Source organism: Eupeodes corollae, chromosome 1 (genome assembly GCF_945859685.1).
Source record: "Eupeodes corollae chromosome 1, idEupCoro1.1, whole genome shotgun sequence".
NCBI lineage: Eukaryota > Metazoa > Arthropoda > Insecta > Diptera > Syrphidae > Eupeodes > Eupeodes corollae.
In genome coordinates this window covers 189,823,065-189,850,575 of record NC_079147.1, presented here as the reverse complement: position 1 = coordinate 189,850,575, position 27,511 = coordinate 189,823,065, and the positions used below count along the sequence as shown (strand labels likewise).

Genomic DNA, 27,511 nt, shown 5'->3' with positions numbered 1-27,511 from the left:
TTTTTGCTATGAAGGGTTTCAATCCCCAGCTGCTTGCGTTTTCTGGATTTTTAAATTATGGTGTAGATTTCGGGTTTTCATGGTTTTTGTGTCTTTTAGTTTGTATCTAAGTGTTTTTTAATTTATTGGTGAATTAAATACGAAAAAAAATCTAGTTAGTTTTTAAGTGAGTTTATTTTAATATAGATAACACAACATTTTATTTCTAAATCTAAGACTTATGCAATAATATTTATTTCAATTTCTGTCTAATAGTTCCAATATAAGCGTACTGTTACATTAATCTTCTTTTAATTACCTACAAAACTAAAGTCTTTGAAATCATTTGTTACACACTTATTTACATTAATATTAATTGTTTTTTTATTAATTCATCGATAAGGTTAATTTTTCTTATAAAGTATTTTCTGAAGTTTCATTTCGCCATTTATCAAGGAACTTATTCATATCTAAATGTTTGGGCACCAATTTATCAGTTTTATAAATCACACCAAATGGTCTTAACTTATAGATAAGATAGTCTAACATATAAAATGTATCCGGATGTATATAGTGAAATGAGATTGCATGATCCGAGCAACAATTTAGACCCTAAGAAAATACAAACATAATTAAAATTAGTTAAAAGTACAAATTGCTCGAAATTGTTTCCTTACATCATCTGTTGCATAAAATATATATCTCCAATACCAATGACTTTTATCTCTGGCAATAATATGTGATTGAGGACCAGATGGAAAGAATCGTCCTCGTTTATCTTCATCTCGAGAATCACCAGCTACAACTCCAACATTTTGCAGACAGTATCCCATTTCCATATCTTCGGAGCCTCCATGATTTTGACGGCAAATTGTTTTATTGGGATAAGCTAATTCAACAAAGCGACGTAGAGCTTCACGGCTCAAAACGTAGCCAGCACCACCGGACATGTATCCCTAAATCGAAAAGTGAAATAAAAGAAAATTAGAGGGATTGTCCTTAAAAATTCATGAGTCTTAAAAAGTTCATAATGTCTTAAAACACCAAATACGAATTTAGGTTTTTAGACCTAGATAATGCTTACCTGTCTCACATGAGGTTTGAATTTGCAACCAAAGTAAACAGGAGAATCTGTTGAATAGGGGTAGAGGAAAGCCCTGAGATTTTCAGCTATCACGTACCTAAAAAGAAAATTAAATTTCACATTTGCAAATTTTTTTTAAATCGTTTTATAAAATTAGAGCTAATTTATGTATTTTTTGTCAATCACTGCTTAAGAGTTTTGACCTGACCTTGGCTGGGTTTTGAGATGCATACAAACCGTGGTTTATGTTTAGGGTAGCCAGTTGCCCCATGCTTGCTCTCACTATAGGATTTGGAGTAGATTCGAAGTTGGGTGTACCTTACTGTGAGCAAGCAAACCATATCGTTTTATTTCACTTTGAAAATTTGCTTAATTTTTCTTTTTTTAAGTGAAACAAAGCCAAGCATATATGTTCCGCTTTCTTTCGGTTCTTAGTTTTTGGGAGATCTGACATTTGTTTTCGTTTAATTTCTGGGTTTAAACTATCAACTAAAAATGTGTTAGAGTGAAAAATAAACAATGATTTTGTCAGATTCCCAAATCTTGAAACACATTCCACCTTTTCGTCGATATGCCAATTAGTAATTTGGGCGTTTTGATATTTTAAAATAATTTTGGGCAATACGAAATTGATTTTGGGCTTTGTGAATTAATTGTAATTAGTCCGATCTGTCAAATTGAAAATGTTAACATTTCTCGACGTTTCAATGTTCCTAGAGTAGAAAAAAAATTGTCCTGGACGATTTTTATGCCAAGCTAGGAAGGGAAAACATCTTTGATGGAATAATGGGGAAGAACAGCCTTCACGAAAACACTTCCGACAACGGATTCAGGCTCATAGAATTTGCTGCGGGGCGAAACGCCATGGTAACCAGTACGTGTTTTCCACACCTCAACATCCACAAAGGAACTTGAACTTCTCCAGACCAATCTACCGTCAACCAGATTGACCATATTGCGATCGACGCCAGGCAGGAATGGAACCTAAGTATCGTTTGTCCGATTCTGAAAAAAGGAGACCCTCTAAACTGCACCAACTATAGAGGAACCAGTCTATTAAACATCGCTTACAGAATCTTCTCTGCTAAGTCCTTATCAGCGTGGTTTAAGAAGAGGATCAAATTTTCACATTACGGCAGATCCTGGAAAAAAACCCAAGAACATCAAATAGACACCCACCATCAACTTCAGGGACGAGCTGTATAGATCCATTTCTAGTTTGGCATCCCTGCCAAACTCGTCAATTTGCTCAGGATGACCATTTAGAATTCACGCTGCTTCATAAAGGTTGGTAACAGCTTAACAAAATCTTTCGATGTCAAAAAAGGTTTCAGACAAGGTGCTGCGCTGTCATACGATTTTTTCAACATAGTAATTGAAAGAATAGAGCAAAGCTCACACGTCAACACTAGAGGCACCATCTTTCAAAAGTCTGTCAAATTACTAGCATATGCTGATGACATTGACATAATTGAAAGAACTCAGCGTGATGTCAATGGGGTTTTTGTGAGTATTGGGGCTGAGGCTGCAAAAATGGGTTTAACGGTTAATGAGGGCAAAACAAAGTACATGCTGTCGTCAAGAAAAGACTAACAACACCGACGTCTTGGTCATAACGTCACCATCGAAAAAAAAAAAAACTAACGGTTTTTTTATAAATCAAAACAAAAACTAAAAAAAAACATTTGTCAATTCGAAAATTTTACTAAAAACGAATGATTTTATCTCCAAAATAATTTTGCAACGAAGAATAACTTTTTTAACATCTGGTAAAATTTTGAGAAAAATCGAATTGATTGATTTTTTTACCAAAAAATATAAACCCAAACAAAACATTGCTAAAGGTTGATAAAAATTTACTTTATATTTAATTATCAAACTCACAGAAAATATTTCTTTTGACGTTCAAAGTTAATTTTTTATACAAAATTAAAATCTACGAAAAATAGTACGTAAAATTGGTAAAAATTGATGTTCGGTTCTCGATATCTCTTGAACAATATAAGTTATTGACTTTAAAATAGTTTCATTCAATTTGTTTTCAATTATAAAAACTTTTAAGAAATGGTACTAAAATTGGTAAAAATTGTTTTTCTACTAAAAATCTTCGTTACAAAAATAGATTTTGAAATTAAACTATTTCATCATAGGCAAAATATTGTTGGTTATTTTTAAATTTTTTAGAATAAATTAACTGATAACTTTTAACAAAACAACAAAAACCTACAAACTTTTAAGCAAGACAAATCGACAGAGGGTATGGGAAGTTAACAGTGTCTGTCGCATCCCAGCCCTTTTTTAACTTCCCATAGGAAGTTATTGTAATGGGTCCGATTTGTCAAATTGAAAATTTTGACATTTCTCGACGTTTCAAGGTCCATAGGGTCGAAATAAATGATTTTTAGAAAGATGTCTTTTTAATTTAGGCTTTATAGTTTTGGTCACAAAGACCTAGCACCGTTTTTGGTTGAAATATTTGGGGTTTTAAAACAGTGAACTTAAACTGTATTTTTTGTTAAATAAACTGAAATTTGGATAAGAATTTTACCAAAAATAAAACAGAATCATTTAACAGTCATTATCTTTATTAGGTTGCAAGTCGAAAATCAGTTTTTATTAAGTTTTAGAAGTAATATCCTCAAGGACACCTCATACCCGAAACAAAAACTATTCCTAAAAAAAATGTATTGTTGTTTGTTTAGAACATGAATTGTTTGTATCTTCCCATTTTCGTTGTCAATTGCGGTTAATTAAAATTATTTGTAAATATTTCGTGAACATGGTCGAGGTATGTTTGAGGGAAAATTACAAGAGTTATAATTTGTTGGTTTGCATAGCCTGAAATTGGTGAACAGCGAAAGATGTTTTCATTCTTAGTATTAATTTGGTCAAAACTATCTATAGAAATTTTGAGAAGTATAAGTAATTTTGAACTTTGGAACAAAATTTGTCGGCAGTAGGGAACCCCAATGGTACGCTAGTCCTAACTTTATTGTCTCAAAATCCCCAAGTACTTCTTTCTAAGACCCAACCTGTTTTGGGAAACAATCTAGGTCATACGTACTCAAGGCTAAAATATAATATAATTTTATTAAATATTTTCTCTAAAAAAAACAAATTATCAAGAACCGACAGAAATATCGATTTTAATTACTTCAAATTTTGCAAAAAGGAATTTTTTAAAATTCAAAAAATTAATTTCTAAACATTGCAATGAAAGGGAAAGGTAGAGCGTGGCAAGGCATTCCACATTCGCGTAGAAAGAAATGACGTTAATGGTATCGGTCGAAAATTTGCGGGAAAAGAAGATTCGCATTTTTTTGGGATTGGCAGAAAAATAGGATAGATGGAAAAGCTTACACAGTGGTATTGCTAGCGTGGACGAACACCTCTTCAGAATAATAGCGCTGATTCCATCCGGACCAGCAGATTTATAAATGTTGAGATCTTTAAGAACTCTCAGATTGGCCACATAGAATCATTTAAGCGTTCAAGAGTTGGGGAATCATGGCACTAACTGGTAAAGTAGAATTTTCGGCGAACTGCCTTGAAACAAAACCTTGACTCGAATATCTTGGCAAAAGTTTAAAATATTTGCTTCAAATAACCTTTTAATTATTATTTGTTTTTAAAATTTCAAAGTTTGTAGAAAAATTCAATTAATATTTTTTTTTGGAACTAAAAATCTTCAAAAAATACTCGAATAACTTTTTTTTTTATTATACGCGCACTCAAGGGGACATGAATACCCTTATCATGATTAATGACAGTGCTCGTTTACAATGACACTCCCTAGGTAAGCGCGATTGATAAAGCCAATTTCCTTGCAGCACAGTTTGCTGTTAATTCGATGCTGCCAATGAGTGATATGACCACGCCTGTACTTGGAAGCGTGAACGATTCTATGGAACGGATCTTTTTTGCACTCGTTCAGTTACTAGACTACTAAAAAATCTTGACATTCAAAAATCCGCTGGCCAGATAGTATCCCCGCTATTGTTCTGAAGAGGTGTTCTTCAACAAAACCACTGCGTAAGCTTTTCCATCTGTCCTACGCTACAGGTGTCTTTCCGAGTGGATGGAAAACTGCATTTGTCCAGCCTGTCCATAAAAAAGGCGAATCCTCCTCACCATCTTACTATCGTCCAATTGCACTTACGTCCCTTCTTTCCAAGGTCATGAAAACACTGGTAAATTTTCAGCTTAAGAAATATCTTGAAGAACGGAAGCTTTTAATGACCGGCAGTATGGTTAACATTGTTTATCTCACCAAACAGTGGAACAAATCTTTACATCGTTTTGGAGAAAGTAAGATTATTGCACTTGATATTTCAAAGGCATTTGATAGAGTTTGGCACCAAGCTCTCTTATCGAAAATGCGTGCATTTGGTATTGATGAATCCCTTCTTCGTTGGGTTAGAAATTACCTTTCGGACCGTTCAATTCAGGTAGTCTTGGACGGGTTCAAATCTGATATCCACAAAATAAACGCTGGTGTGCCCCAGGGCTCCATTTTGTCTCCGACACTTTTCCTTATTTTTATAAATGATCTTTTGTCTGAAACTTCTAACCCACTTAATTGTTTCGCTGATGACAGTACCCTCAGCTTTTCATATTCGTTTCTAGATTCTCATCCTTGTTCTTCGGATGTGGACGGCAGCGTACGATGAGCTCATTCAATTCTGATCTTGACAGCATTGTCCAATGGGGAATCAAAAACCGTGTAGAATTTAATGCTTCGAAAACTCAATGCTGTCTACTGTCACAAAAGTGTAACTTCCCCCAATGCCACTATCCATGGGTGATACTTGCATCGAGGAGACCGAACAGCTTTCAGTCTCAGGTATGTGCATTACAAACCACTTGTGGAGTGATCACATATTTGACATCGCCAAAAATGCTGTTGAGTGTTTAGGTTTTCTCCGAAGATGCAAGAAGTTTTGTACTCCTACTGATCTGGCTATAATCTATAAAGCCTATATTCGTCCGAAACTCGAGTACAATTCCCATATCTGGGCAGGTGCTCCTATAACCTACTTGAGTCTCCTAGACAGAATTCAGAAGAGACCTCTAAAGATGATAGGTGATCGTTGTCTAACTGAAATTTCTGTATCTCTCGAGCACCGTCGTAAGGTTTCATATCTCTCATTATTTTATCGCTAGTCCCATAAGCAATGCTCTAATGAAATAGTCAGTTGCATTCCTCCCCTCAAACAATTCAACCGTAATACTCGTTCTTTTAGGAATGTCCATCATTTTATCCTTCAGCCCAATTTTGGTCGTATTGTAAAGTACAGAGATTCTTTCTTCAGTCGCACCACACGAATGTGGAATGCTTTACAAGACTCAATGTTTCCCACTCATTACAATGTGCAGACATTCAAAACCAATGTGCATCGGTATCTCCTTTCTAATTCTATCCTCCCTTCTTAATTGCTCGCACTGTGATTAGTCGAATAACTAGACATTAAATCGTAGTATTGACTTCAAAATTATTTCATTCCTTACAAAATATTGATTTTAACATAACATAATTTTCTTAGAAAATCCAATTCGTTTTTTTTATAAAACATTAAAAAAATTCTAGTACAAATTTTCGACTAAAATATTTTGGAACATATTGAAATCAAACTAATTGTATCATATGTCAAATATTGGTTATCAACTTTAAGCTGTTTTAGAGAAAAATCCAATTGACAATTTTTTTTACAAAATTCGAAAACTAACAAAAACAACTAGAAAACTAAACAAAAATGGTTCCACCTCAAGCTTTTTTATCTTACAAAAAATTTGGTTAGTAATATTTTATAAATCTTTTAGAAATAGAGATATGAAGTTATCAGTGTGCGTCACACCCTAGCCTCTTTTGTTCGCAATAAGCCACCTTCCCTTTAAGGAACTTCACAAAATCTGCAATAAATGATTGAAGTTTAAGCTGCTTTTTGTCAGGATGCCCGAAGTGTTAAGAGACTAAAGCGATGGTATTTTTTAAACGTTTTTATTTTGTCTTAAGATAGAAACTGTCAAACTGATAAGCTTTATTTTAAAAGTCTTATATACACATATCGGTATAATTTTCTGTGGAAACTAAATTAATATGAAGTCGATATCTCTGCTGGTTGTTAAGATATGTTCACAAACGTTCGAAGTTATCTCTCCAAAAACCACTGATTTGCATTTTAGGGACTTTCGTCAAGAAATGTCAAAATTTTCAATTCGACAAATCGAATCCATTGTCATAACTTCCTATGAGAAGTTTAACAGTTTGAAAACAAACAAATTTCAAACCTACAAAGCAAGTAAAAGGATCCTTGATTATGTTTAACCACATAGAAAAACGACTTATAAATTGTCTTTCCAGAAGACTATATTTCATTTTAACACTTTAAAATAAATATTTACAAGCTTAAAAGTGCTAAAAAGTGTCAAACTAAAATATAATCTACAACTTTTACCGCTTCTCTACATCTCAAGGTACACATCTATTTGAATTTTATTGTTAGTTAAATTAAATTGCGAATAACTACCGACTTAATAACTCAGGAACACTTAAAACTTCACAAATAAAAATTCAATCCCCTACTGAAATGAAAGCCGCTTGAAGTCAATTCATTCAATCAGAAAAAAAAAAAAACAATTATGTACGTATACAAAACTTCTTCCTCAGTATGAACCCCTTCATCATCAAAACATTGTATACACACCTTCATCACTCACAAACCTGCTCTACCCATTTTATAGGTTTTTTTTTGTTTTTAAGTCACGACAAAAAATAAATAAAATAAAAAACAAACTCACGTATCATCATCGGCCTTGAGAAACCAATCTGCATCATTCCGATGATTATCCCAAATGTACTTGAATGCCTCTCGCGTCTTGAACCACAAATTTTTTCTACCCTCACCAACAGGTAACTTGATCGTTCCTAGTTCTTCGTCTTCGGCCGAACTCATGAACAACAACTTATTACATCTTGATCCCCAGGTCTTCTTGATGTGAATTGCCCTCTTCATATGGTTAGCCGGTCCTGTTAATATCCAACATAATACTCGTGTCTCATTGTACAATCGTGTTGCAAGTGAGATATTTTCTATGGAATTTTTCTTGTTGTTGTTGTTTGCATTGATTATGGTCTTATGAGATGGAATTCCATCATGATTTGGTGCCGCCACCACCACCAGGTTATTGGACATGATTTCTGTTAAGTCATCTTCATCCTCCTCATACCGAGCTCGCAAATTCCTCCTGCGTAATGCAATAACATCCAATGAATCATCATCACAATAATTTGGTGTCCAAGATGTCATGTGCAACAATTGTGACAGGCAAAAGCCCAGAATCATGCCAAACATGAAAACTGTCAGGGTCTTCATGGTTTTGATATCGAAGTTGTTTTTATGTGGTTATTGTTTTTTTTTTATAGACCTCTTGAGGTATTATACACGAATGACATTGAAGAGATCAAATTGATTTCAAAAATCACATAATAATATCGTAGGTTACATGTGTCACACTCAATATTGAGTAAAACTGAGAGAACGAACTTATAACGAAAAACACTCAAATTAAAAATTAAGCCTGCCTAGTTGTGCGGCATACTTTTGAACAGGCTTTGGTGTCTGAAAGGCCTTGAAATATCAATATGTATTTATATCTATCACTTACACTATTTCTGTTTATTTTGTGATCCGATATTGACCAAAACGAAAACAATTACACTGCCAAGTGGTAAAGCTTGTAAAACACTGAAGATCGCTCAAGCTTGACTCATCATCGTTACCGTCACAGTCACCACCGTCATGATGATGGTTGTCGCCTCGCGCTGCACCGAGCTTAAGCACCGACCGACACCATATAAGCACGATGATCGATTGTAACGATTGGGCGGCAATATTTACGAATCTCAAGCGTCAAGCCACACATTCAACAGACATGTAAATTTTGTGTAGACTCTTTACGAATACGATACCTCACAGAACTGGTATCTCAAACTACAAACCCTCGAACTCGTTGGGTTTATGAAAACTTTAAAATTTTAAATAAAATAAATTAACACTCTTTTTCGAATAATTGAACAAACATTCCCGGTGAACACTCAAAGAGATACTGAGGTCTGGAGGTTGAGATACTTTATGTGAATCTTCTTTCAAGCCTCGATCATTGCACTGACACGGCACACCGCGGCGGCGGCGGGCGGCGGCGTGGCGGCGCTTTGGCCGTGTTTTTAAGCCGGTGTCTGGTTTTTTTCTTATATTGTTTATATTTTATTTTGATATTGTTGGAAAATTAATTCTTTTTCAGAGAGTTTTGTTTTTTGATTGATTTTGAAAGAAGAAACAAAAGTGAGAGTGACAATATTAAAACTCAATTCAATAAAAGTCACTCAATTTTGTATTTTTATGAATAATTTTATTTGTTTATTTTTTGGTTAGTAATATTAGCGAAAGTTTAATTAAATAAATTAAAAACAAAAAACACGTATGATAGGATCTAGAAGTGAGTTGTTTTTTATTCGTTTGGCTTATATTAGCGATCTAGTTTAATTGATTATGGCTTAGAGGATCTTTTGGCTTTAAAAGCAGGTTATTGTTTTAAATGACAAAAGCTATAGATCGTTTGATTGTGGGTTTCTTTTTTAGTTTCTATTATTATAACGATTAAATGTGACTCAATTTTTATAATTCTTGTCACGATGATACATTACCTACCTAAAGGCGTGCTAGAGGAGTGAAAGAAGGTGTATTCGAAAAAAAAAGAAACAAACACTCAATTTCCATGGAATTTCTTTGAAAATTATAAAAGGTAAGTTGCTAAGGTAGGTACTCTAGCTTCCTACGCTCAAGGCAGATATGGTCTTGGAATATCTATTTCTATATTCGTCATCAGGTGCATAATTTGAATCTTTTTTTTTATTACATTCTTGCGTTGCATATTTAAAGAAGAAATCAATCAAAAGGTTCAAGCAGTATCCATGGAAGACGTTTAACTTTTTTCGTATTTTAACAAAAGCGAGACATTTATAAAATGTAATTAAAGTCATTACTAGTTTTCTGTTTGTTTGTTTTTAAATGCAGACAATAATATGTGAACAGGTTTTGTACCTTTATGCATTGCACACCTAAATGTACTTAGTATAGACTCAATTAGTATCTAAGCTACCGCGACGAGTAAGATGCGACAAACCGGCAGAGTACATACAATAAAAGGTATGAACTTAATTACCATTCAATTTAACCGAAGGAATGAATGGTTAAAATAAGAACATATCATACATTTTTTTACCAGGAAATGTAAAATTCCAAAAAGCTCTTTATATAAGAAAACCAATACAAAAATTAAAATAATTCTGAATTGACAATGAATCAGGCTTATAAAAGAATGCAATCTTTTGGGAATGTAATCATTATAAATAATTTATTTAGTTTGACTTTAGGATTGCATTCATTTATTTCACCTTAAGATTGAGACTTAAAATTTTGCAATCACCAATTATTTGGCCTTATAAGGTTAGGTTAGGTTATAGTGGCTGTCCAAGATGGAAACGGACACACTTAGGCCAGTTTAATGGCCCATTGTGATACCACATGAATCTTGAGGCTTCCTCCTAAGCTCAATGGAACCAGTTAGAGTCCCTTACGAAACGTGAGAGGCTGATTATACTGATATGATTTAGATCGTTTAGATCGTTAGAGCAGGGCATGTGCAGAGAAGAACCGTTTCTTCCTCTTCTTCGTCCATACAGCTTCTGCAAAAGTCATTTGAGAATACGCCTAGTCTTGTGGCGTGCTTTGATATTAGACAGTGTCCGGTTATGGCACCTATTATCGAGCTTATATGCGATCTGCTTAGAGAGAGCAAGCACCTTGAACGTTTTATATCCAGTATTGGCCAGATGTTTTTTGTGGCTTGACACGTGGAGATGTTGTTCCACCTGGTGCCTGCCCTCCTTGCAGCGTCTTGCATTAGAAACAGTTTACAAGTAGGAATTGGTATGCCAGTACTTGCCAAACGTGGTAGGATGGGCTGTACTGTACCGTTCCTGGCGAGTTCATCTGCCTTACAGTTACCTGGAATGTCTCTATGGCCCGGCACCCAGCAAATGTGAATATTAAACTGTTGCGCCATCTCCATAAGAGATGATCGACAGTTATGGACTGTTATAGAGTTTGTAGAGACAGAGTGGAGATACATAAGGTTCATGTTAAGGTCGTTCTCAGTCTTCATTAAGAATGGACTGTCTACGACTTTTGTAGAGGGTGCAGTCGCGATTGGAGAGGACAAGGGTGCATTGGCACCCTCTGTTAGGAGAGAATACGTTTATAAATTCGAATTTTAATGGATTCGAATCCATAGTTTATGGAGCCCCCGTTTGGGGCTAGAGGAGCCAAGGATTCTTTATTGAGTACCACAATGGCGCTCCTATAAAGACCCTTCACTTCCTCTAGCTTGGCTATATTCCAGTTATGCGTCGGAAAGGACGGGTTACAAACTTTGATCATCTCGAGAATGTCCTCGATACCAGCAGGTTCGATCGGTATCCAGATGAGGGCTCTAGGTCTGCTAGGAATGTCTTCCACAGCGACAACCTGGAGCTTTGCACCTGGCCAAATTTCACCTCCGGCTGACAGCATAACCTTGTATAGGTCACAAGACCTCTGGTTGCCACAAACCATGAGTTTGACATGGCCTTGATGCCAACCTCATCGCTTATGGAAGGAAGTGGTCCTGGAAGCTCCCTCAAAATGCTCAAAAAGCCACCCGAGAGCTTAACCTTGACCAACTGCCAACGATCAGCCGATGTTGTGCCATCATCATCGCTCCTGTCAATGACCGCAACCACGACTTTGCCCTTCGCGACGTCACTGAAACTGGACTGTTTCCTGATGGAATTGTGGGGGTGCTGGTGTTATGCACCCGAGGCCGTTTTGGTGTCGGTGCGGCCCCCTCAAGAGACTTTTCTCTTTGGGACGTAGAGTCCTTATTGGATCTTGTTGTAGCCAATATGCTTTTGGCCCATTCGACGCTAGCGGTTTGCTGCGGTGTCTTTTCAGCCCCCGATGATGCACCAGAGGCCGCTTACCGCCTTTGTCTATAAAGGCCTTTTGAGAGTTTTCCATTTCTGGAAGTATTCTCACTAGTTGTGGTAGGGCCATTTTTCACAACCCTGCCACAACTGAAATTAGGTATCGCTACCTTTTTATTCTCGTTGATACCAACAGCAGAGGTAAGCCACTCCTCCATTCTCTGTGTTGGCCGCAAGAGATAGGGCAGCAGGCTTTGACACCAAGCTGCCGCCCGGTCCTAAAGAGATACTGGTCTCAATTGTGTTTTTATTATTGTTTTTGTTGTTAGTTTTGTTCATTTTGGTCCCACGAGATGCGAAGAAAAAATGTCCATCTGCACAGAGATTCACATGTACAGATAAAGCTAGTTAATCCGGAGGGCGCCAGGTATCCGGATACTCCGTTAGAGACTGGGCTATTTTTGAATTGGGCTTCCAGCCAGGCTGATCATCGGCACGGGTCGTTTAACACCTTAGATCCAGCCCAATATTGATGAGAGGTGGTTGGGGAGGAAGAGAAAGGGTGGGGAGTCAGTTGACGTTAATTCATCATTCTGACGTGCAAGGAAAAGATTGGGATTCGGTAACAGCAATTCAGCTAGGTTACCTAGAGTGAGAAGGAGTATAGGAGATAGGACCGTTGCTAGCTTTTTCGCCATTACAAACGTGGGGGGTGGGATGGGACTTGGTGACATAAACGTAGCCTGGTATGCCTTGTTTATGTGGGAGTGGATGATGATTTTGGGAAGATAGAGGGATAAGAACGTCGAGAAAATTCTCGAAAATCATTGACCTTACTCAGCTCCTACAACTCGACAAGTTCGACGTTCAGAGTAGAAGGCCTTATAAAGACTGCGATCATTTTTTTGTCAACCATGTGAATCCAATCAATTGATTGCAATCATATTAGACATTATTCGAGTACATTCTTTTATAGATTTTGCACTTTCATTTAATTATTTTATTATATTAAATTTTATATTATTCTTTATTGTTTAATTTTGTTTCGCTACACTTTTAAAAGACATAATAATATCAGTTAAAATGACTTAATGATTTACATATCTTCATTTTTGTTTAAATAATAATAACCGTGTTTTTTTGGAATTCTATGATTAGAATAGTAGCAAATTCACAAGAAAACCCATCGGCGGTAGCCAGATTTTTAACTTCTCATAGGAAGTTATTGTAATGGGTGAGATTTGTCAAATTGAAAATTTTGACATTTCTCGACGTTTCAAGGTCCCTAGGGTCGAAATAAAAGATTTTTAGAAAGATGTCTGTGCGTGCGTGTGTACGTACGTTTGTACGTCCGTACGTCCGTACGTTCGCGACGTTTTTTTCGTCGTCCATAGCTCAAGAACCAGAAGAGATATCGACTTCAAATAAATTTTGTTATACAGATAATAAGGCAGAAAGATGCAGAAAGGGCTCTCAAGAAAATTGCGTGGGTGGTTTTTTTACCATAGCAGGTTGAAAAAAAGGTGAAAATTTTGGTTAACCCTTAATATCTTACGAACCAAAAACGCTAGAGACTTGAATTAAATTTTATATAATATATTGAAACGTGATTACAAACAGGTATATTTTTTGAAAAAAATCAATATAACAGTTTTTTTATAAATCAATAAAACTGAAAAAAAAAATTTGTCACCTCCAAAATTTTACGACTGAAATATGATTTCATATCTAAAACAATTTTGTGCAACGGAGAATAATGTTTTTGACATCTGATAAAATTTTGAGAAAAATCTAATTGACAGTTTTTTTTACAAAAAATAAAAACCTAAAAAAAATGTATAAAAGTTGGTAAAAATTGATTTTCGACTCAAATATCTTTTCAAAACTTTGAGATATTGAATTTAATTTACTTTTATCTTTCAAAAAATTTTGTTGTCAACATTCAGTTAAAGTTTGAAAAAAAAATCGATTCGACAGTTCTTGTACAAAAAATTAAAAACCTAAAAAAAATTAACAAAAGTTCGTAAAAATTGATTTTCGACTCAAATATCTTTAAAAAACTTTGAGATAATAGGTTCTTACTAATTTTTTCTTATAAGAAATATTGTTTTCAACATTAGGAAACATTTTGAGAAAAATCGAATTGACAGTTTTTTTACAAAAAATTAAAACCTAAAAAAAAATTTATAAAAGTTGGTAAAAATTGATTTTCGACTCAAATATCTCTTCAAAAATTTTAAGTATTGGCTTCAATTTAATTTTATCTTATAAAAAATATTGTTTTTAACATTTGGTAAAATTTAAAAAAAAAAATCGAATTGACAATAATTTTTTTACAAAAAATAAAACTCTAGAAAAAAACAATACTAAAACTTTGTAAAAATTTACTTTCGGCTCAAATCGCTTTTCAAAAATTAAAAATATTGGCTTCAAACTTATTTTATTTCACAGAAAATATTGTTTTCAATATTCAGTAATTAAAAAATAAAATCTAAAAAAATAGTGCGCAAATTTGGTTAAAAACATATAGACAGACTTTTAAGCAAGACAAATCGACAGACGGGATGGGAAGTTATCAGTGTGGGTCGCATCCCAGCCTCTTTTTGTATTTAAAAATTGGTACAACTGAAAAAAGACCTCTCGGAATAATAATAAAAAAACACAAACAGAAGAAAGTTTTGTGAAAATGAAAAGTTAAAATTAACTTCAGCAAAAAAAAACTAACTAAAACTAATATAATGGACAATTTTCAAGAAGAAATGGTAGAAAACATCTGGAAATTGAGATTCTATACAAAAAAATTAATTTAACAATTGCAGCTTTTACATATATGTACATAATAAAAACTTCAAGAAGGGGGTTTGTTCGTAGACTACTACATTAACATGTGGTGTCTAAGGGAGCTTGAACCTCGTCTCAATTCTTTATGTTACTGAATCGATTTGAAATAACCTTGATTTGACTCGATTCCGGTCGGGGATAGGAGTCGTTTCAAAATTTGTGAAGAAAAACCTCTGTAGAGGAGATGGTTTTAAAGATGATGCATTATGGACTGTTTATTTGCATGTTTGTGTACAAAAATATAGTTTTGGTTTAATCAAATTAAAAAAAAATGCACAAGGAGTAGATAGCATATTCTTATATGGTTCTGAACTATTCAGTTTTTATTCATTAACACGAATCAAACTATCTCACTTGCACTTCATAAGAAACATCGAAATACCATTTGAATTTTAGAAAGTGCTGTTAAACTTCTTCATTTTTAAATCTTTTTGTGCGGTGGAAACACCAAAAAGATTTATTTAATCTAAACTAAGGTAAGCCTTTGGTGGAAACATAGCAAAACTTAATTATCTTTTCTATTGTTGTCTCTTGAAAAATAAGCCCAGATAGTCCATTTTTATTAACAAAACTAAATAATATCCAGAGTAACAGATTGATTTTTTCCCCAGTGGAAAACACATGATTCCAAATGCACAACTACTCAACGAACACAGCCATCGAGATACAAATTCAATATCAATGGTACCAACATTTGAGAACAAAATCACATAAGATCCATTTGAGACTCGTATAAATGTCAAAAACCTATCCGTAGTAAGATTCTACTTTATCTTTTATCGGTAGTATTCATACTGCAGATATTTTTTTGTTATTTGTGTAAAATCCTACTTTACTATTGGTAGATTTTCCAACAAGACACGGGTTATCAGTTAAATAATAACAAAGACACATGTCTTATTCCTTGTAGCAATTATATGAATTATGTTCTTTCCCTACATTTCAAAAGAATGCATGAAGTCTGAATCAAGTGATTGGACAAAAAAAAATGAATACAATCTTTTTAAAGTCGAATGATTGGTTATATCAAAAATGTAAGCCCCGATCTTTAGTTGAATTCTTTTTATGCAATTTTCATATTAGAATTGAAGAACATTGCATTCAGATAAGATTCTTATATTACAATCCTGCCACATATCTTTAATTCAGTTTCTCTGATCAGGGTTTTATCAGGACACTATATTAATTTTTCTAAATTTCAGTTTCGGGTTTGATTTTTTTTTGAAATTCTAAAAAGTTCAAGTTTTAAAAACTATAAAAGTGTGCAAATGATACTATTGAATTGCTATCATTGACTTCAAAAATTAAAAGTATTGAATGCAGTCTTTTTGAAAGTTGTTGAAAACGCATTACTTTTTACAAAGTGTAATTATTCTTTCAATGAACAATATATTCCTTTGATTTTTTAAAATTCTTTTATTTGTTAGAAGAGAATGTGCTAATGCAAACGGTATTTCACATTTAATAATTGCGCCCAAGGAAGGCCTTGAAATATCAACATTTTGCATATTCCAAGGGAGGTTTTGAGTACTTGAAATACAAAGGGTAGTCATACAAGTAAAAGGTCTTTGAATATTTCGAGGGTGGTCTTGAAATGTCAAAATATCGGGAGAAGTCTACAGATGCAAAAGGATGTATTTTAAAATATCGAAGAAGGTCGTAAGATTTAAGTTCTTTTAATATCAAGTGATATCTGAAAATTCTTAGAGAGATCTTGAATTAAAGGAAGTCTGAAGATTTCAGGGGAGGATACCTTGGAATTTTAGAGGATGTCTGCTAGGAATGAAAAAAAAAAGAAGAGAGGTGTTGAAATATGAAGGGAGGTCTTGAAAAATCAAAGGAGGTCTTTAAATATCAAGGGAGGTCTGGATATTTTAAAGGAAGTCTTGAAATGTTAAGGGAAGTCTGAATATTTTAAGGATGTCTCAAAATTTTAAGGGATGTCTTGGACTTCAAGGGAGGTCTTCTAATATTGAGAGAGGTTAGGTTTGAAAATTTCATAGGAGGTCTGGAGATTCTTTTCATTAAAATAAAAGGATTAAGTACTTGAAAATGGAATATTAAAAGAATATGTTTGTGTATTTTATTAGTTATTTGAAATAATTTTCTTATTAAAAAATCTTTCTATAAATTAGCTTTTCGTTATTTAATATTTTTTGAGCAATTTTACTTGAAGTTCCCGCAAGGGTATGCAAGTACTTAAACACGCTTATGTTCACAAAATAATGAAATTAGAAACTCCGTTATTTTGTATGTAAGAAATTATTGCACAATATCAAAGATTTACTATCAATATTATTCTTTTTGTAAATATTGTAGTAAAAATCTAATGTAAAACAGTGGCTCTCTGTTTCTTCCTTTTTTATGAATTCGGCGATTTAAAGGGGCAGGTAATCATTTTTTATAATTGCATTCAGACAGCAAATTATTATTTTCGATTGAGTTGTTTATAATGTTGTCTGGATTAGTAATGCAAATTATCCTACATCGAGTGCAAAACGCAACCTTGACAAAAATTCACAAAGACTTTGTTGATATTAAGATAAGCTTAAGTCAAATAGAAAAATAATACAATGAACTACTAAAAACAAATTTGTCCATAAGGTGTATTTTGAGACTGGAGTTAATTTGAACTAAACGAAAAATGTGCCTAATTTTAGGAAAGTTCAAGTTATGTAGACTTAATATTCAATACAACTGTTTTTTAGAAAAAAAATTCTTTCCGGAGTGATGATTTTTTAACAATGTTGTTTCTGTTGTTGATTCATAGTTCCCAAAATGAAATAATTTTCAAACTCTTAGAAAAAAAAAACGTAGATCATACAAGGACAGTTAATTGCTGTAGCCGTGCTTTATAAATCCAAAATTTCAATCAACCTTATTCAAAAATAAACCTCCTCCCAACTTAATTTCAATAATATCTCTTATTATCCGCTAACACTCTTAAATTGGCAATGCCTTATAACAATAAAATGGAGAACAAATATTTTGTTTGACTGGAGTTCAATTAGAAATCCAAACAAAAAATATGAAGCTGGGATGCGACCCACACTGATAACTTCCCATCCTGTCAGTCGATTTGCCTTGCTTAAACGTTTGTCTATTTGTACTCGTATCAATTTTTACCAAATTTGCGCACTATTTTTTGTAGATTTCATTTTTTATGAAAAAACGGACTGTTGCATTTTTATGTAAAAATTACTAAATATTGAAAACAATGTTTTCTGTGAAATAAAATAAGTTTGAAGCCAATATTTTTAATTTTTGAGTCGAAAGTAAATTTTTACCAAGTTTTAGTATTGTTTCTTTTTAGAGTTTTATTTTTTTGTAAAAAAACTGTCAATTCGATTTTTTTTTGAAACTTTAATTGTATGTTGAAAACAAAATTTTTTGAAAGATAAAAGTAAATTAAAGCCAATATCTCAAAGTTTTGAAAAGATATTCGAGTCGAAAATCAATTTTTACCATATTTTTTTTTAGGTTTTTATTTTTTGTAAAAAAAAACTGTCAATTCGATTTTTTTTCTCTACATTTTTCAGAATTTTGGAAACAATATTTTGTATAAGATAAAATAAGTTTGAAGCCTAAATTTCAAGTTTTTGAAAATTATTTTGTATAAGATAAAATAAGTTTGAAGCCTAAATTTCAAGTTTTTGAAAAGATATTTGAATGGATATTCAATTTTTACCAACTTTGAGTAGTGTTTTTTTTAGATCTTTATATTTTATAAAAAAAACTGTCAATTATATTTTTCTTAAAATTTTATCAGATGTTAAAAACATTATTCTCCGTTGCACAAAATGGTTTTGGTTTTAGTCGTACAATTTTGGAGGTGACAAATTTTTTTTTTCAGTTTTTTTGATTTATAAAAAAAACCGTTGAATGGATTTTTTTCAAAAAATATACCTTATTGATATCACGCTACAATATATCAATTCAAGTCTCTAGCGTTTTTGGTTCGTAAGATATTTAGGGCAAACCAAAATGTTCACCTTTTTTTCAAACTGCTATGGTAAGAAAATCACCCACGCGATTTTCTTGAGAGCCCTTTTTGCATCTTTCTGCCTTATTATCTGTATAACAAAATTTATTTTAAATCTATATCTCTTCTGGTTCTTGAGCTATGGACGACGAAAAAAACGTCGCGAACGTACGGACGTACGCACGCACAGACATCTTTCTAAAAATCTTTTATTTCGACTCTAGGGACCTTGGAACGGTGAGAAATGTCAAAATTTTCAATTTGACAAATCGGACCCATTACAATAACTTCCTATGGGAATTTAATAAATAGTTAACTGGTCGCCGCTACTGTATTTTATTGATATCGCTAAAACTTTACTAGAATACTGCATACTTTTAGGAGTAGTTCAACAGTCTATTTCAAATTGATATTTAATTTTAAATACAACAGTTTTAGATTCATCATTATAAGTTTTATTGAATAATTATAGACATGCAAGTATATTAGGTATGTAGGTATGCTTATTTAAATTTTCAACCAGGCTTAATTACTGATATAAGATGTTATGTACAAATACATATATATATGAAAGGAGGGAGTGTTCCTAAACAGTTATTTAAAAAAAGATATTATAATTACCTAAGAATTAAGCAATGTTAACCATCTCTACAAAGAATTATGCGACCTTGAATTAAATAGCCATAAAATTATCATCAAATTCTTGTATCCTAACTATACATTCATTACATACACTCCGTAACATTTGAATAGCCCCAAAATTAAACATTCTTACAGTTAACTATAATTGTTGAAACTTGTTTGATTTGTGCACATGGAAATATGTTTCGAAAGATAAGGTTAGATAATACTCTTTGCGATAAAGAAAAAATGACTTACTAGTCACTAGTTATTGGTAACTTTGTAAAGCCAATTTCGTTTATGTTAACAATAAAGAGCATTTTTGTTTGTAACATTAGGATATCCTTAATTCACTTTGTTATGCCGCAAAACCGAAACCTGTGAGTTTAAGCTTCGAAAGTTTATTTTCTTATTTGTATCGTTAAAATGGGTCAAAAAATATGAATTGCTTAAAAAGACGCTAACCATGAGCAAGGACAATCTTATCACTTACAAAGTGAAAAATTAACAAAAGCCCAAAGGTATAGTTAAAAGCAAACTCAAATTGCATACTTCCACCCCATGGTGGATCCAGAGGGGGGGTCTTAGGGGTCCCCTCTGGGATATAATATTTTTTTATTTTCGTAGAAACTCACTTGAATTCAAAACTATCGTATTGCGCTAATGCATATGCCTCTCATTATATTTTTAATTAATTTTGCTTAAAGTACTACTTTCAACTGGGGACTGGACCAAGAACATAATATGAATCAGAAATGCAGCCTTTTCCCAATAACCAAGCACAAATTTATCAACTTTTGACCAATGGACGATCCAGGGGGGTCATTTGCGCTAAAAGCTTATACAGTTAAGGTGTATAATCAAATATTTCATCTAAAAATTTGTAAGTAATTTATAGATATTTTCCAAAAATCGGTTTGCCGTCAAAAACAATAAAAATGTTCGATTCACGCAATTTAGAAATTGGAAAAACTTTGGTAATGCCTTAAATTATTTTCATAAAATTTGTTTATAAGAAAAAGAGCAAATATTTAGGTTCTTAAAAAGAACCTTGAATAAGAAATTCGTAATTCATAAAAATTTCGAACTCGAACTTTTAATCAAACATGACAAAATCGATTCCGTCCGTCTTCCTGTCTGTCTGTCAATTTTTTCAAACATTTTCTCATTTTTTTTCTTGTTTTGGCTTCTTTCTTCGAGAAAAACATATTTTGATATTGATCCAGAAGAGTTATTTTTGTATATTAATTCAAGAATATCATTAAAAATACATTTAAAATTTTTGAGAAAAACTTGAAAGACATAAGCAAGTTCTAGCGACCCAGTCCTGCATTTTATTTCTTTCAAAATTGATTTCTGTTGCATACAAAAACTTTTAAGATCTTAAAAATTAAATAATTTTACTGCTTGATGTGAATTTGCTCTCGATGATCTAGATCTAAGATTTAAACACGAACTTCAATAATATAAATGTCCCAAAAACAGCAAAAGTGATACTTCTGTTAAAATAATGCCTAATTGAAAAACATTTGAACTTCTTGTGCCACACAAAAGATTCTTCCCAACTTATTTGCTTACCATAATTTATTTTTATTTACTTTTGAGAGAAATTATGTACTTGAATGCACCTATTTCCTTAAATTCAAGAACCAAAAATAGTTTTCTTTTCAATTTTTAAATTTTGTTGACTCTTTTAATGTTCAAATGGTAGACATGTGCATTCAAGAGGACGAAAGCGTCCACAGGTTTTTCTCAAAACCCACCTCTGTCTATCAACTCCTACTCTCACCTCCCCGCGGTGAACATCGGGTGCCTAGTACCTCAACTGGAGATCAACCTCGGCGACGCAGATCAACAATTCCACCTACCCGACCTTGACGAAGTGAAGATAGCTATATCTAAACTTAGGTCAAACAAAACTGCTGGAGCTTACGGCATCGCTGCCGAACTATTGAAAGCAGCAGGCGATGACTTGGTGGGGAGCATGCACCAACTCATCTGCAAAATATGGTCGTAAGAAAGCATGCCCGATGTGTGGAATCTCAGCATAGTGTGCCCGATACATAAGAAAGGAGACCCTATAAACTGCACCAACTACAGAGGCATCAGTCTCCTTAACATTGCGTATAAGATCCTCTCTGCCGTATTATGTGAACGTCTGGAGCCGTTCGGCAACAACCAGATTGGTCCTTATCAGTGTGGCTTCAGACCAGGAAAGTCCACTATCGACCAAATATTCACACTGCGGCAGATCTTGGAAAAAACCCAGGAGCTTCAAATCGATACCCACCATCTCTTTATCGATTTTAAAGCCGCGTATCACAGCATCTATAGGGAAGAGCTCTACAGAGCAATGTCTAGTTTTGGCATCCCTGTCAAACTTATCCGTTTGTGCAGAATGACGTTGGAGAATGCACGCTGCTCTATCAAGGACGGAAAAGATCTTACCGATGCATTTAATGTCAAAAAAGGTTTTAGACAAGGCGATGCACTGTCATGCGACTTTTTCAACATCGTTCTGGAAAGAATTGTGCAAAACTCAACCGTCAACACTAGAGGCACAATCTTCCAAAGATCCATCCAATTTGGAAGCGAAGAAGATGGGTTTAGTGGTCAATGAGGGCAAGACCAAGTATATGCTGTCATCAAAAAAGGACACTGAACGACGACGTATTGGACAAAACGTCACCATGGACAGCTATAACTTTGAGGTAGTTAAGGACTTTGTCTACCTAGGCACCGCTATTAATACAGACAACTACACCAGCGCTGAAATGAAACTAAGAATAACTCTTGCAAATCGCTGCTTCTTTGGACTTAGAAGGCATTTGAGAAGTAAAGTCCTCTCTCGAGCATGTAAAATCACCATCTATAAGACACTCATCATCCCGGTTCTCATTTATGAAGCTGAGGCCTGGACCCTGTCAAAGAAAGATGAGAGCGTCTTAGGATGCTTCGAGAGAAAAATTCTTCGGGTGATTTTTGGTCCCGTACGCATAGATGGAGAATGGACCTGACCTAGTTAGCAGAATTAAAGTCCAACGGCTTAGATGGCTAGGTCATGTAGAGCGGATGGACATCAACGCTCCAGCCCGGAAGGTCTTCGAATCCAATCCCGAGGGACGGCGGCGCAGCAGAGGAAGACTGCGACTCAGGTGGCGCACGCAGGTGGGAGAGGACCTCAACCAACTTGGCGTGCGAAACTGGAGACAGCTAGCTAGGGACCGAGCTGGCTGGAGACGCTTGTTGGTTGAGGCCCAGGTCGGCCCCGGACTGTAGCGCCACCTTAAGTATGTAAGTAAGTAAGTTGACTCTTTTAAGATCGAAATATTTTCTGCTACTAGTTAGCAGAGTTATAGTGATAGTAATAATAGAATAACGAAAATTGAATTCGAAAAAACTACGTCAAAAAAGCCAGAAAATTCTTCATATCTCCCAATCTCTCAATTTTATTTTCTGAGTTTTTGATTTTTTGTAGTGTTCTTCGGATAACAGTATATTCTAAAGTAATTTTATGACTCAAGTTGTCACTTTAGCTTTTGAAATGTGTTAATGTTAGGTACATTATGTTGTTTAAAGTTGGTCAGCCTCCTTTAGAGAACATTAAAGAACATTTTTAAGCTGTGAGTAAAAACTTGTCTTTATGTGAAATGTGTGACCCCCCCCCCCATCCACCATTCTCTCAAGTAAAGATAAACGTAAAATTATCAGAAAAACCTCCAATTCTACACACTCTTTAAATAAGATATTAGTCAAGTCGTCAAAAATACCAGACAACTGAAGAATCATATTACAGTGCAGAGATAAAGAGATATTGAAGATATAAAATTATATAAAAAAAACTGAAATAAAGATTAATTTTTTTTAAATCATCACGAATTTAATTCATGAAGTTGAATAGTCTCAAAAAGCTTTATAAAGGGTGATTTTTCAGCTATTATCTTTTTGGCAAAATATTTTAAAACAGCTGACGCAAGTTTCGTGTTTTTTTCACTATCAAACATCTAAAGTTTGGTCTATAATTTAACTGCAAACGAACAACGCTTGTAAATTATTGAATTTTATTACCAAAATGTGTGCTCTGGTTAAGAAAGTTCATCGCGCCCTTCTTTACCGAAAAATTGTGTTCAGCGACAAAGCTCATATTTGGCTCAATGGGTACGTTTATTTTGGAGTGAATATTAGCTATAAGATTGCAAGAGCCACTAATGCATCCCGAAAAAGTCACAGTTTGGTGCGGTTTATGGGCTGGTGGCATCATTGGACTTCTTCAAAGATGATACAAAAAAGCTGGTTTCTTAAAAAATTGATGTGATTTTTTTAAGTAAGACGATTTTTGTCTAATTTTTCTGGCTATAGAAATTAAATAAATAAATATAAATCAATTATTTGAATAAATATGTCCTTCTTAACGTCCCATAGGAAGTTATTGTAATGGGTCCAATTTGTCAAATTGAAAATTTTGACATTGACCGACTTTTCAAGGTCCCTAGAGTCGAAATAAAAGGTGCGTGTGTAACTACGTTCGTACGACCGTACTCTAGAACCAGAAGAGATATCGACTTCAAATAAATTTTGTTATACAGACAATAAGGCAGAAAGATGCAGAAACGCCTCTTAAGAAAATTGCGTGGATGGTTTTTTAACCATAGCAGTTTAAAAAAAAAGTTAAAAATTGTATTTAAACCTAAATATCTTTCGAACCAAAAACCCTAATGACTTGAATTAAATTTAATAGGATATATTGTAACGTGATACCAAACAAGTTTATTTTTTGAAAACAAATCCAAAAAACGTTTTTTTTATAAATCAAAAAAACTGAAAAAAAATGTGCCACCTCAAAAATTTTACGAATACAAAATGATTTTATCTCAAAAACAATTTTGAGTAACGAAAAATAACGTGTTTAATATCTTTTAAAATTTTGAGAAAAATCGAATTAACAGTTTTTTTATTAAAAAATAAAAACCTAAAAAACACATTTCTCAAAGTTAGTACAAATTGAATTTCGACTCAAATATCTTTACAAAAAATTGAGATTATGGCTTATAAATTATTTTATCTTATAAGAATTATTGTTTTCAACATTCCGAAAATTTTTGAGAAAAATCTAATTGACAGTTTTTTCACAAAAAATAAAAATTAATAAAAGTTGGTAAAAATTGATTTTCGACTCAAAAATCTTTTCAAAACTTTGAGATATTGGCTTTAAAATACTTTCATCTTTTTATTATTTTTAACATTCAGTAAAATTTTGAGAAAAATCTCATTGACAGTTTTTTTTACTAAAAATTAACACAAAAACAATACTAACACTTGGTAATAATGTAGGTACTTTTGACTCAAATAAATTTTCAAAATTAAAAATATTGTCTTTGAACTTTCTTATTAAACAGAAAATTTGTTTTCGATATTCAGTAGTTTTTTTTTATAAAAAAGCAAAAGTCCGTTTTTTCACAAAAAATCAAATGAACAAGAAATAGTACGCAATTTTGGTAAAAACTCATGTTCGGTTCTTGATATATATCAAATTAATTTCATTAATCCAACTTGTAAAAATTTAAGAAATGCTACTAAAATTGGTAAAAATTTATTTTCGACTTAAAATCTATTTAACAAAAGTAGATTTCCCAACTAAACTATTTCCTTATATGAAAAATATTGTCGGTAATTTAAATTTTTTTAAGAATAATTCAACTGACAACTTTTTTAACAAAACACGAAAACCTAAAAACTTTTAAGCAAGACAAATCGATAGACGGGATGGAAAGTTGTCAGTAAGGGTTGCATCCCAGCCTATCTTTATCATATTAAATATTAAAAATATTAAAAAAAAAAAACATTTGCTCAATCCATTTGCAAACAATTGCTTCTCATCGTGATCAAATTGATTTAAAATGTACTTTAACAAATTTAAATCGGTTAGGAGTTAGAAAATGAGTCAATAAAATAAAAAATAATCGTTATTATTTCGAATACTATAAAAAAGTTCTATAGATATTAAATATTAATGAAACATTTTGACAACTACATTGTTTTAAAGTTGGCTTTAATTGATCGGAAATCGTGACTGATTTCCTTTTTTTCGAAAAGACTACAAAATGTTCGCTTTGAAAGTTCAAACTATACTTTTGCCTTATCCAAGACTTTAATCAAATGGTCTGGAGTGTTCCCATATCATATTCCACGTAACCTTAACCCATTTATCAAGACTCCATCATTATCATCGACTTACCTCAAACATACCTTTACGTATATGTACCTTTTAATTCCAACAATTTCAAAGACACATTATGTACGTTACCGAGCAAAAATATACGAAACTCTTTACAGACATTGTTCCACTTTCCGAGTCCATCGTTTAACAAAAATATATAAGCGGCTCAATAAAAAATAAGAGATAATGGAAGCTTTATGGCTTAACTACTAACTTTTTCTTAAATGTTTTGTTAGGTATAGATTTTTTTTAACAATTTTTTCTTTTTATTTTTTGATTACTTCATTCTGATGTAATCACTTTTGAGGGAAAAAATGAATAATTGAAAAAATTTAATTTACTCAAATCTATCTATTGCCCGTTAACGAGCAGAAATGTACAAAAGAAAAAACAATTGCTCTTCAATGAGTTTCATATGGGTAATGGGTGTCGAAACCTCCAACGGGACAACTCTGGCCCAACCTCACAAAAATAGCATAACGTATCTTTGTTACTTACCAGTTTAGGTTTTTTTTTTATTGGCGTATAGATACTTTGAATAACTTTTTGAGATAAATACATTTTTTCCCTGTCTAGCTGTCAAAATGAAATTGAAAGCTGAGTTATTGTCTTTCGCTTGTTGTTGTTTTGGTTTGGTTTTTGGAAGCCAAGACCTTTGATGTATGTAGTTTTTTGGGGGGAACTCTCTTACACTTGAACTTTCTTTATAAATAAACAAAGTAATGCACTCAAATGATACAGTCACATCTAAGCCATCTTAACAGATAGTTCATCCAACAAGTAAACAAAAAACAAACATTTTGAAAATGTCTCTTAAGGTAATTATTAGAGTGAGCTTTGAAGTTCGTCCTTTTATATTTTTTTTATTCTTTTGGTTTTGAAGATCGTTGTTGCCCTTTGCATTATCGGCTTTGCCGCTGCTGGAGAATACGAGATCCCACACGATTCCCACCATCAAGTCGACTACTATGCACCGCCAAAGTACGATTTCAACTACGGCGTTCATGATGAACACACTGGCGACATCAAGAGCCAAACAGAAGCCCGCGATGGTGACGCCGTCCATGGCCAATACAGTCTGATTGATGCCGATGGCTTCAAGAGGACCGTTGTCTACACCGCTGATGACCATAATGGCTTTAACGCAGTCGTTCATCGTGAACCTTTGGGCTATGATGCTCATCACGCACATTCCAAGGGCTCAGCTTCATATCATTGATGATGAGAAATTTTTATTGGTTAAATATTTTTTGTTCATAATGTTTCATCGCGATATCACACCTTCTCATTTGTTTTATTTTTAAGTCGAATTAATTAAATAATAATAATCATACAAAATATATTCAAAAATTGTTGATTTTGTATTCAAAATTATTCAAGTCGATGGCGTATTTTGATTTTGGGTAAAATAATGCTAAATTTATGTTAACTCGATGGATTTGTTTCAAAGATGTGCTTATATTTTTATAAGATTATGAGACAACTCAGGTGTGGCCCTTAGCACTGGTTTTGAACGAGGAAATTCTATAAATTTATTTAAATAAAACAAACATAGTTTTGACAACTAAATTAAGTTTAAATTTGTCATTAAGTTTAATTTTGTAAGCGTGAAATTTTAAACAACGGATAAATGTTTAAAATTCAAAGGTTTACTATAGGTTTGAGAAGTTCATTCAAGAAGTTATGCAGAAAATTTGTATTTCGAAATAACAAACAAAAATAAACTTTGTCAACAATTTTTGTTTTGTTGATGTTCGGCAAAAA

General features: G+C 33.2%; 2 protein-coding genes across 2 annotated transcripts; one reads left to right on the top strand and one right to left on the bottom strand.

The window, feature by feature from the left end:
* Positions 1-159: 159 nt before the first annotated feature.
* Positions 160-9,349, bottom strand: LOC129953751 (glycoprotein-N-acetylgalactosamine 3-beta-galactosyltransferase 1-like). The gene is made up of 4 exons (XM_056067184.1): positions 7,862-9,349; positions 1,064-1,160; positions 657-935; positions 160-591 (listed from the first exon to the last, which is right to left on the bottom strand). The coding sequence occupies exons 1-4, from the start codon at positions 8,434-8,436 to the stop codon at positions 394-396; spliced, it is 1,149 nt and encodes a 382-aa protein (XP_055923159.1). The 5' UTR covers positions 8,437-9,349; the 3' UTR covers positions 160-393.
* Positions 8,927-27,089, top strand: LOC129947800 (cuticle protein 8-like). Its single transcript, XM_056058504.1, has 2 exons — positions 8,927-8,997; positions 26,591-27,089. The coding sequence occupies exons 1-2, from the start codon at positions 8,927-8,929 to the stop codon at positions 26,964-26,966; spliced, it is 447 nt and encodes a 148-aa protein (XP_055914479.1). The 3' UTR covers positions 26,967-27,089.
* Positions 27,090-27,511: the final 422 nt, after the last annotated feature.